General features: G+C 43.7%; 2 protein-coding genes across 2 annotated transcripts; one reads left to right on the plus strand and one right to left on the minus strand.

Moving 5' to 3' along the window:
* ikzf5 (IKAROS family zinc finger 5) lies at positions 1 to 3,324 on the plus strand. Its single transcript, XM_047029219.1, has 4 exons — positions 1 to 397; positions 554 to 735; positions 907 to 1,080; positions 1,170 to 3,324. The coding sequence occupies exons 2-4, from the start codon at positions 603 to 605 to the stop codon at positions 2,129 to 2,131; spliced, it is 1,269 nt and encodes a 422-aa protein (XP_046885175.1). The 5' UTR covers positions 1 to 397; positions 554 to 602; the 3' UTR covers positions 2,132 to 3,324.
* Positions 3,325 to 3,495: 171 nt separating this feature from the next.
* Positions 3,496 to 10,545, minus strand: LOC124474034 (deleted in malignant brain tumors 1 protein-like). The gene is made up of 20 exons (XM_047029884.1): positions 10,474 to 10,545; positions 10,284 to 10,322; positions 9,876 to 10,029; positions 9,469 to 9,665; positions 9,109 to 9,207; positions 8,893 to 8,991; positions 8,584 to 8,676; positions 8,410 to 8,472; positions 7,889 to 7,987; positions 7,688 to 7,726; positions 7,403 to 7,501; positions 7,202 to 7,240; positions 6,917 to 7,015; positions 6,602 to 6,643; positions 6,333 to 6,483; positions 5,626 to 5,840; positions 5,161 to 5,336; positions 4,525 to 4,916; positions 4,080 to 4,324; positions 3,496 to 3,667 (listed from the first exon to the last, which is right to left on the minus strand). Exons 1-20 carry the CDS (start codon positions 10,523 to 10,525, stop codon positions 3,609 to 3,611), a joined length of 2,451 nt encoding a protein of 816 aa, XP_046885840.1. The 5' UTR covers positions 10,526 to 10,545; the 3' UTR covers positions 3,496 to 3,608.
* Positions 10,546 to 12,004: the final 1,459 nt, after the last annotated feature.

The raw sequence follows: 12,004 nt of genomic DNA on the forward strand, positions 1-12,004 counted from the left end.
AATGAACTTTAACCCCATGAACAGCTTCATTGTTGTGATTCTGGTAGACAAGCGCTTCTCTTACACATTTAGACTGAACAGAGATAGCCAGTACGATAGAAACAATAGTATGACTTATTGCGGTCAAAGCTTGGTTATTAATATTAGGATTTTTTAAGGTGTCAACACAGTTTTTGTGGGCTACAAATGACGAAATGTCTTTAGGGGTAGATAGCTGGCTGACGCGTTAGCAACCACAGCAACCTGATGATGGGGAATGCTGCTTAGCCACAACGACTTTCAACGCCACCGACTTCACGCAATATTGTCCATCACTAGCGTCGTATGCCCGCTATGTCAGTCTAAAACATAGCTTACGCTTGTTACTTAGGGAAGCTTTCGCTGACGGTCTGAAAATGTAAGTTAACTCTTAGTGGATATTGTAACGTTAACTTGTATACTGTAACTAGCTCTAACTTCATAATCAATCGGATCATGTTGTAATTAAAGCGATTTCTTATTCCAGCATTTGTAACTTCATGCTGACGCAGTCTATTGTATTCATTTATTTCAGTTGGAATATTGCACGGAAGGCCACCTGAAGCCGCCATTACAATATTCCAATGGGTGAAGAAAAGCCAGACACTTTGGACTTCGTAAAGGATTTCCAGGAATATCTCAGCCAGCAAACTCAACATGTAAATATGATATCAGGATCTGTCAGTGGTGTCAAAGAAGCAGACGATCTTCCAGCAGGTAACAACTAAGCTACCTATTCATTTACCCGTCAACAGACATGAGCTGATCATGTTGCTAGAGCTAGTTGACCCCGTTCAGTTAACACTGACCCTTTTCATCACCCATCAACAGAGAAGGCATTTAGTCTTGTATCCAACAATTCTTTGTGTTCTTTCATTCTGTGTCCAGACTGCAGTCAGAATGGTCTGGACCATCCATCTGTGGACATGGCACTGGAGGATGGTTCAGGCCTACTGGTAGACGGCTTTGAGCGGACCTACGATGGCAAACTCAAGTGTCGCTACTGTAACTACGCTACCAGAGGCACAGCCCGGCTCATCGAACACATCCGCATTCACACCGGTGAGGCTTCCGGCAATGAGACCCTTGTCATATTTCTAATGATGTGTTTCCTTCCTCGTGTTTGTGATGCATGTTTTTACCTTCCGTAGGAGAGAAACCTCACCGATGCCACCTGTGCCCGTTTGCCTCGGCCTATGAGCGCCACCTGGAGGCCCACATGCGCTCCCACACGGGGGAGAAGCCCTACAAGTGCGAGCTGTGCTCCTTCCGCTGCAGCGACCGCAGCAACCTGTCCCACCACCGCCGCCGCCGTCACAAGCTGCTGCCCATGAAGGGCGCCCGCTCACTCTCCCACAAGAAGATGCTGAGCGTGCTCCAGAAGAAGACCGGCCTGGGCTACGGTCGCAGGCTCCTCATCAACTTCAGCCCCCCTTCCATGGTTGTGCACAAGGCTGAGAACATGAACGACTATTCCCACGAGATGCCTCGTCTGCGCCAAGAGGCCTACGACGACCAGGGAGGAGAGGGCGGGGAGAGCCGGTCCAGGGACGACTCCCACCATCATGACCTTATCATGGAAAACCCCCTTAACCAGCTGTCCACCCTGGCCGGCCAGCTGGCCAGTCTACCCTCAGAGACCCACCAGGCCAAGACTCAGACCCCCATGTCCCCGGGGGCCGAGTCCTGCGTCGACGAGAAGCCTTTCCTCATCCAGCAGCATCACCCAGCCACGGCTCCCGCCGCTGTCGCCGTGGCAGCCAGTGCTGCTCACTCCTCCCCCATCACCCCAGAGCCCAGGCCTACTCCTCACAGCAACTGCAGCCCGGGGATGGGCCCCTGCAGCGAGCACAGTGGACGCACAAGCACCCCCAGCGTCACCAACAGCCAGCCCAGTACCCCGGCCCCGGGCCTGACCTCCCTGCAACAGGACCCCCAGATGCTGCACCACTGCCAGCACTGTGACATCTACTTCCCCGACAACATCCTCTACACCATCCACATGGGTTGCCACGGTTATGAGAACCCCTTCCAGTGCAACATCTGTGGTCACAGATGTAGGAGCAAGTATGACTTTGCTTGCCACTTTGCACGGGGTCAGCATAAGCAGTGATTGGCCGGGGTCAGCATAAGCAGTGATTGGCCAGGGCCAGCATAAGCAATGATTGGCCAGGGACTGCTAAAAAGATGGAAGAGCTTGGTTTTTATTTGATTCCATAATGGGGATTTTTGTATTTATTTATTGCTTTTAAACTTTATGAAATTGGCCTTGATGTAGCCTAGCCTTTACACGTTTTGTGGACGGACATTTTCTAAGACTGACTTAACATTTGTAGATTTCAAAATGTATTTTTGTGTACATTTTAGAGTTCCCATGCTATGTATTTATTATTTTATAGCGATTAAGTGTAATAGAGATTTAAGATCTCACATAAATCAGTCAATCATCACCATTCCATAAGTTCTTTGTCACCACTGCAAAGATTGTATTATTATATTTGTGATGTGATTGCACTTAAAAATTTTCGTAATTTCATAGTGCATAGAGGGCACTTTTCATTCAAATTTCCAACAGTGCCTCAGATAGAATCTGGTTTGGATAATTTATTCAAGGATATAAAAGGACATTATCAGACAGAGTACCATGTCACTTTTATAAAGTCAATTTATCTTTATAAAAAAAAAGTGTATTTCTTTTTATAGAGGAGTAACTGTTGATTTGCAAAGGTCCCATACACAGTGCCCTCTGCAGAACCTTAGCAAGGAGGCCCACCTGTGGCTGTTACTGAGGGGAAGAGAGCTGCCTTCATATCATATCATCATCACAAGTTAGCCTAACGTGTCAGAAAGAGATCAGATCTTCTGTTCAGAATTGCCAAGTAGCACCAGAGATGCCATGTTTTAGCCTGACGTTAATCACCTTGAATTGCCTCAGTCGTGCCGTAGTATCAAGGCAGTGCATTACACTACCTGGTTCTCAATTCTTTACTGGATATTTACTGAGTGTTGTATTCTGAGTGGTCAGGTGTTGTATCCATAAAGGTGGACATATGCTGAAGGTGAAATAACCTACCTTAGCAGGATTGTTTTTTGTGTTGGATGCTGTCATGTTTGTTGCCTGGCAACAATGAGAACATAGCAACTGTTTCTGTCATCATGCTTAGATTAAAAACGATGTCTGATGATGAGTTTGTTGTCGTAGGTTTATAGACTTGCTTGGTGAATGTTTTAAGCGTTTTGGCGATCACTTTCTATCCTACGGGATGACAATTATGTGAAGAAAAAAATAATCCTAATAAAGTGTTTTCTAACAGAAATTCCTGTTGTCTTTTCAAGTTTGCAGTTACTCCTTTTTAGAGGCATCCTTGTGCAACTAACAAGTTAACACTTCAGCAGTAGCCTACTCTAATTACCTCAGTATCCTTGCCATTTAACTGGTGTAGAGTTCGCAAACATACAGAATACCTGAATTCAACAGTCTTTTGAGGATGCTTTTATTGATTTTTCAGAAATAAATGGTTATAGTGTAAGTATCAAATGTTACTGAGTTAGATGTGCTTCTGATTACAGGAGTTGGTTCACAGGTTTACTCAGGCCTTCACCTCATCCTTGACCTCTGGTTGAGGAAGTTCTCCTTCCTTCTCAAGGTCTGAAAATGGCAGAAAAATGAACATGTACTGTCTTTTATGTAGTACTTGAGCTAAATTTTTGTTTCATTTTTATCGCTGTCATCATGAACCACAATCATAACCTTCTCCATGGGTTTACTCAACTTGGCTTGGACTAAAACTTAGACAACAAAGACATGACACGAGAATAAAAATACACGTGTTGTGTTGTGCAATGACTTCGTAACCACCAGACGGGGTACTACAATGCTGATACGTTTAGTAAAATGCTGTATGCAGAAGAAGAGTGAAGTAAAGAGACAACTGAAGCTGCACACATTTCTTGATTGCCGAGTCTACTTTTTCAATGCTACAATACCACAACATGCAAGAATGAATCTTTTGTCAATGAATGAATCTTTCATATGATTCAGTGAGCACCAGTCTGCTGACCTTGACGTTGGATGGGGCCCAGCACCAAGGTGTGGCTGTCGTGGTTGGAGCCCAGGGCCCTGGCCTTGCGGGAGGAGCAGCCTCGCCGACAGCGGGAGTTGTAGTCCGAGGCCTGACAGATGATGACCTTGCACTGCAGGTATACAAACTCGTGGGTTCGCAAGAATTTGAAGGCCTTGAAGGTGAAGCGGGCGTAGCTGTGATTGCCTGAGAGGTAGGGACGGTAGGTGTTGTCCCTTGGACATCTGTGGGGACATTGAAGGGCACATGCTACTTTTGAGTCCCTCAGATTCAATAAATGTATGGTTGTGGAGGTATAAATGTTTATATTAAAGTAATCGAACCAACCATGAGTGAAAGAGGGCTCAAACACAATTTTTACTTCTTACCTACATGAAAAGGTATCATAAAGTGTACTTTAACATATGAAGCTAGTGTTTCTTACCCGTTGCGGACCAGGTCATAAGACCTGGTTTGGAAGTCGTGAGGTGAGGGCGAGGCCACGCAGGTGTCCAGGAACAGCACCAGACTGCTGTCGCTCCTCCTCAGACTCACCTGGACATACAGGTCCTGGTTGAGCTTGACCTTGAAGGGGACCTCTGTCACCTGGTTGTAGAAGTTACTGGAATGGTAGAAGGCCATGGTGCCGTTGAACCTGCCCGATCCTGTGATGGAGCTGTTGGAAACCTCGTTGGCTTGGTACATATTCTGGACCATGATGTCCTTCTCCATGTGACACTCCACGTTCAGTTTGAATTGCGACTGACGCGAGATCTCACCCGAGTTAGACGGGGTTGCACGGAGGGCGTTGGTGTACACCACTCTCTCATTCACAAACTGTCAGAGTGAACGTGAAAGGAGGATGAGGGAAAGGAGAAGAGACAAGCTTGATGGAAACTATAGTCTACACAACACTAATCTACTTGTCATACATCTCATAACCGCATCTTGCAGCAGATCTATTGTGCACAGTGTTAAGATATGTTGGATTCATTATCTAATAAATCATGGCACTCAGGGTCTGACTTTGAGCAATGTGAAATTCTGTGGTAACCACTGGCCTCTGGCATGAGTTGCTTACCTTTCTTACGGTTCCACAGGTGTTGATGGGGAAGCTGAACACCACTTGATAGCTGGAGACTGAAGGGCGGCAGTGTTGGTCATTCAGGTACAGGTTGTATCCATCATAACCCAAAGAGTTCAGGTAGGATCTGGAGACCACTATATTCATGATGTCCGAAGAGCAGTCCACCCGTCCTGACAAACGACAGCACAAAACATCCTGTTCGTCTTCCCCATTCAGAAGAAGTAATTCTTGCAGAATCGGAATGTCCACCTCCCTCTACAGCAGATAACCTTCACACACGCTTATCCACAAGGCCAGGAAGAGAGACACTGTTTCTACCGCTCAGTCACCCATGACGAGTCTTCTATGGAATCCAACCCCTAGCCTTTCTATCTTACAGAAGACTCACATACATTAACATAAAGACGCCAAGCTGGTCAGAGAAATGTGCTTCTTCCAAGCCTTCCCTGTCCAGGTTACCTGTGCTTGCTGGCAAAGAGCTGCTGAACTGAGCCTGAAAGCCACGGCTGACCACGGATCGGTCGGAGCGGAAGACAACCGTCAAGTAGCTGGAGGAAGAGTGGAAGGCATCCAGCGTGGTGTTCCCGCCGGAGCACAACTTCCCCAGTGGTCGGGAATTAACAGATGGACCATCGTACACGGCGACGTAGTCACAGTTACAGCAGTTCTCCAACCTGTGTAAAAAAACGAATGTCATTTAGGGGTCTTTAGCAGCAGGTCCCTGACACGGCTGAGAAGAGCGACCTGGGCTGCGTTTCCGGATAGCGATGGATCGTAACTAACGATCAAAAAACGAAACCATCAATATTTCTTACGTGTTTCCCAAACATGCTTGTAGGTTAATCTATGCGCTTTCAAGAGCTACAAATTTTCAAGAGACACTTTAGCTACGATGTCTTTGGGAACGGCCAGTAAAACTAAGATTCGTCCTACAATGGATTCTACGATCAACTTTGGCTGATGCTTTTGGGAAATGCAGCCCTGGTCTGCAATCTATGTGAGCTGCAGTCTTAGAGTAAATGGTTCTATAAAGAACCAAAAAGGGTTCTATCGCTTGCTTCATAAGGGAAATGGTTCTTTGCTCCAAAATGTAAAACCCTACGGTTCTATATTGAACCCCAAAGAACCCTTATTTTTTAAAGTGTGTGATCGAGTATGACACTCACTCCAGCGAGGTGAATGATAGGTAGACCCTTTGTCCAGCAGGGACCGATAGCTGCCACACACAGTTAGCGTTGTCATGGTAATAGCCAGGGTAGTAAGGGCTGGTGAAGGACCCAGAGCCATACAGGTTCTCTCCACAAGGCAAGTGAGGCGCTAGAGCGAGGAAAGGACAACATGAGAAAAGGAAATGTCAACACGTCAGATCTTCAAGAGTCAGTTGGGGATGTCAGGTAATTAATGAAAAGTTAATTTTACTGAGAATTGTCCATACCTGCTGTTGTGTATGGGCCGTTGGTGCCCATTGGACAGTAAGCTGAAGGAGAAAAATGGGAATTACATTTAATGATAATAATAATAATTTATGTGGTCATCTATGAAATGTTCAGTCACCCTGGACTACTTCAAGTAGTATACAGCATACATTTTTAAAGGCTTTTATTAGAACAAAAGTTGCCATTATTTGTGTAGTTCTGCATAATAAAATGTTCACATTTGTACATTATAAGTTGAGAAAGCACAAACTTTCACCCATTGTCTCTAAAATTACTGTAATGGTGCACAGTCAGTCACAGCTGAAAACACTTACAGCTGTAGTCATAGCAGCAGTTGCCATAGCGTTGACAGGAACTACTGCAGGAACAGCTTCCAAGATTCGAGCCACAGTTATACCGACAGGATCTCTGAGCTGGAAACATAAAGCAGATGCCTCATTAGGACAAAATTATCCTGTCCTATATGGTGTTGGCAACTGCTTAATAAACAGTACCAACAACCAAACAAAAACACTGATTTAGGTAAACATGTTTCTTTTGAATATGCCTTAAATAACTGCAAAAATTATGAGTTATAGATATAGCCGCCACAAATATACCTGTAGTCGGAGCATCTTGTGTTGTACTTGCACAGTAATCTATAGAAGACAGACATATCCTTAAATGTCCTTTACATTGTAAAACAGGTGACCAACGATTGTAATTGGTAACATTGTAAATTGAGAAAGGACACACAGTCACCCATTGTTGCTAACATGACTGAGATGGTGTTAAGTCAGTCACTGAGCTGAATAACTTACAGCTGTAGTCATGGCAGCAGTTGCCATAGTATTGACAGGAACTGCTGCAGGAACAGCTTCCAAGATTCGAGCCACAATTATACCGACAGGATCTCTGAGCTGGAAACATAAAGCAGATGCCTCATTAGGACAAAATTATCCTGTCCTATATGGTGTTGGCAACTGCTTAATAAACAGTACCAACAACCAAACAAAAACACTGATTTAGGTAAACATGTTTCTTTTGAATATGCCTTAAATAACTGCAAAAATTATGAGTTATAGATATAGCCGCCACAAATATACCTGTAGTCGGAGCATCTTGTGTTGTACTTGCACAGTAATCTATAGAAGACAGACATATCCTTAAATGTCCTTTACATTGTAAAACAGGTGACCAACGATTGTAATTGGTAACATTGTAAATTGAGAAAGGACACACAGTCACCCATTGTTGCTAACATGACTGAGATGGTGTTAAGTCAGTCACTGAGCTGAATAACTTACAGCTGTAGTCATGGCAGCAGTTGCCATAGTATTGACAGGAACTGCTGCAGGAACAGCTTCCAAGATTCGAGCCACAGTTATACCGACAGGATCGCTGAGCTGGAAACATAAAGCAGGTGCCTCATTACATTACATTTACATTTATGCATTTAGCAGACGCCTTTATCCGAAGCGACTTCCAAGAGAAACCTTTACAAAAGAGCATAGGTCACTGATCATAACAACGAGATAGTCCCAAACATTGCAAGCAGCCAAAACAAGAAGCATACATTGTGAAAAAACTAAACAGGACAAAATTATCCTGTCCTCCAAGGTGTTGGCAACTGCTACAAAAAAAACACTGATTTGGGTAAACATGGTTTCTTTTGAATGTGCAAAAACTAAAGTACTTAAATAACAACAGTTATAGACGCAGCAGCCAAGGATCAGAAGCAACCACTTTTGACTGCATACATTTATTCCCCCCCCCCGTGTAAAATCAACTGTGGCTGTCACACAAGATGGTTTGCAGGGGGTTTTACCTTGAGATGTTTCATATGTGCCCTCTGCTGTTGGGGTTACTGCTGTTGTGCCCTCACAGTATTCTAAGAAAGGTAAATTATTCGCATGGTGCAACGGATTAGAACAAACGAGAGACACTACTAAAGTAACACAACACCCCCAATGTAAACGCAGATTGTAAGATCTTCACATACCATAGTAGCTATGGCAACAGTTTCCATAGTACCGGCAGTTGTAATGGCAGGAGCAGTGTCCAACATTGTAACCACAGTTGTACCTGCAGAGATCTTGGTGGAAAGGACACACACACACGTTGAGAGGTCTTCACACTTAACGGCTAAACTAACACACATAATTTATAATAGTTTAGTCGGTGAATCGAAAGGAGTATTAAACAGATTTATTGAAATACCATAATAGTACAGTATATACTAGTATAGTACAATATGGGCCTATGAACGTCAATGGTTTTCATTCCTTCTCTGTTAAGCAGGTTAACCTACCTCTGTCAGCAGTTGTGTCCATAGGCCAATGAGTGGGCTCCATAGTAGTCTCCAAAGCAGTGGTTGTTTCAGGTTGCGGGGACCCACCTGGACAGTGGTCTAAACACACACGAAAATTGAACCTTTACCATTAAAAAATGGGAAGCATCCACAAGGTAAAAGTTTTATCAATAAATGAGGCAAAGGGATGAACGCCTGGGCATTCTTGGTTCTTACTTCGATAGTCCTGGCAACAGTTGCCGTTGTATTCACAGAGGTATGAACATGAACAGTTCCCCATCTGATGGCCACAGTTATATCTACAGGATCCTTCAGCTACATGTAAACATGAACAGATGTAATCAACCATTGGATGTTGCTTCTAAAACATGCTGTTATTTCTTCAAGAGTAAACCGCCTGTAGACAGTATTCTGTTAACAGTGTTCACTATCGTGTGAAGAGTTATATAAGGGAACGTATTCATAAATTCCCTGTCTGCCATATCAAAATGCAGAAAATACAATACACTATGGAGATCCAAGACACGGATAGTTAGGTGAGGGGCTGGTGTGTTCCCCTCAACTGCAGTGACTTACCCACTAACTGGTATTCAGCCTGAAAGCCTTGGTGGTTTTGAGATCCATCACTTTGGAACTTCACGGTCATATTTGCTCCAGTGGAGTGGAAGGAGGAGGACTGTCTGTCACACAGCTTCCCCAGCAGTCGGCCTCTGGTCGAGGAGCCGTCGTAGACAGAGATGGCATCGTACTGGCAGTTGGAGCTTTTTTCAAGACTGAGAGCAGAGACAGGGAGGATGGAGAGGAATGGTCAGATTTCCTCGCTTGTTTGCTAACTATCTGTCACATATGTAATGCGTCTGACTGTATTATTTAATGGATTCATCGTTTTCATCGGAAAGTTGAATATAAGTGGGAGGAGCCAGCTTTACCTTCTGTCAATAAAAGGAGACGTTATCAGTGTGTGAATGGAAGCCTGCTTATACCTGACGAAGGGGAAATCCAGTTGAATAACTTGATTTCCTCCAGATGTCTGGATGTACCACACACAGTATGCATTGTTGGGGTAGTTGCCTGGGTAGTTGGGGCTGTTAAACTTTCCTCTTGACCCTAACAGGGAGCCACCACACTGGGCATAGGCTAAAAAGAAGGAGAGGATACAATATTTAGAACAAGTTGTTGCCTCAGTCACCATGATTCCTTCTAAACAGGCACCTTTGAGGGCATATATCAAATGTCCTAGGTAGCTAAACAGTGCATATGTCAAGACGGACATCTTTGTTAGGATTGCCTCATGACAGTCGATTATTTCTGTCTTTTGGATGAATTGTTCAACAAATCAACGGTCCTGAAAACACAAAATAACGTGTCTCTAGTCATTGCATCTTCCTTACTGCTGGTTCTATACCATGGATCTGGTGTGGTCCATTGACCTAAAAAAACAGATTAAGAGTTAATGTCAATGAGCAGAATCTCAACATAAATGTTTGTCAGAGGCACATTGATGGCTGCAAATCAGAAGTCAGTTTATTCTTAAGAAACAGACATCAATTCAAAACATAACGTAGATGTCTGTAATCTTACCTTGAGCTGCACTTATGAGTAGCAGAGAACAAGCTACAAAAAGTGTTGCCATGTTTCACCGATGGTCCGATTGTGTCAGTCCAACATTACAGGGGTTTAAATACCCAACGGATGGCTTGAAACTTCCTTAAAGCACCAATAAAATTGCATCTCAAATCATGTCCCAAATTCTTTATGACGACTGCGTGGGAAAGTGTACACATGGGCCTGTGGTCATAAAGTATTTTATTCAGATAACGATGAGGATGTCACATCCAGCAAAAGTCGAGCATCTCATAAACCTTAACTTCCAACAAATGACAAGAACATTAAAGACATACACTTGAATTACCAAAAGGAAGAGTAATCAACCTGCATATGAAAATGTGCCGGTATGGCTACATCTGGTACATTAGCATGATGGACCCAAGCACTCGTGTTGAAGATTCACTTATTCTTCTTATGTAAAATAAACATGAAGAGGAGAAACTCAACAAGTGGGCAAAAGTGCTAAATCAGCAGGCTTGTGAAAACACCTTTCCCGCTCTCTATCCGTGTATACTTGCAGTTGAAAAATTGAATTGGTTCCATGCCCCAGTACAAACCAGTAGGCTACATGGTAAATGTGTATTTATAAAAGGACATTATTTGTTAAATGCATAACCTATAATTAATTCAAAACTGCTTCTGTCGAAATAATGAATATTGTGACCAAACTTTGGTTTTGTTTCTATAGACAACACTTATCTTCATCTGGGCGATTTCCTTAAAATGCAACCCCATGCTGAGATGAATGAATACCTAAACACTGTCACATCTTTCAAAGGCTATGAGTTTTGCCAAATATAATATGCATATACATTTGTTTACATCAGATATGTCAAGTGTTTGTGACAGAGTGAGCCCGGATCCTAAACTGTGTAGCTGCACATGGTGTATTCTGTTGACCCAAGTGCCTTAAGAGGATTTTCCTTATTATGTGCAAGTGTGCAATTCTCTCGAGGCTGTAAAGCAAGCACCTGTTGAGTTTACGTCCTTTTCCCAAGACAGAATGTCAGATCAGAGTCACTACCGTTTAAGAGACCGGTTTAGCATTTCTGTCTGCTAGTTCTGGTTTAAAGTAGTAAGTGTTAATCCATTCACTTCTACTTAATTGAAAATAGGCTATTCCTTCACTCTGCACGTTACACTTGCAGACGTTCGATGTCCAGTGACTCGGTGTACATTTACATTTAGTCATTTTAGCAGACGCTCTTATCCAGAGCGACTTACAGTAACTACAGGGACATTCCCCCCGAGGCAAGTAGGGTGTAGTGGTGCCTTGCCCAAGGACACAACGTCATTTGGCAAGGCCGGGAATCGAACTGGCGACCTTCAGATTACCAGCCCGATTCCCTCACCATTCAGTCACCTGACTCCCCCCGGTGTAGTTCTACTATATCCCGTGTAATAATACAATTCTGTATCGGCAGATTTGGGGTTCGGTTGTGATATGGCGGGAATATTAGCATCCCAGTGTTACTGCAGTTTACTTCCAAAGCAGGCATTCACA

This window comes from Hypomesus transpacificus, chromosome 11 (genome assembly GCF_021917145.1).
Source record: "Hypomesus transpacificus isolate Combined female chromosome 11, fHypTra1, whole genome shotgun sequence".
NCBI lineage: Eukaryota > Metazoa > Chordata > Actinopteri > Osmeriformes > Osmeridae > Hypomesus > Hypomesus transpacificus.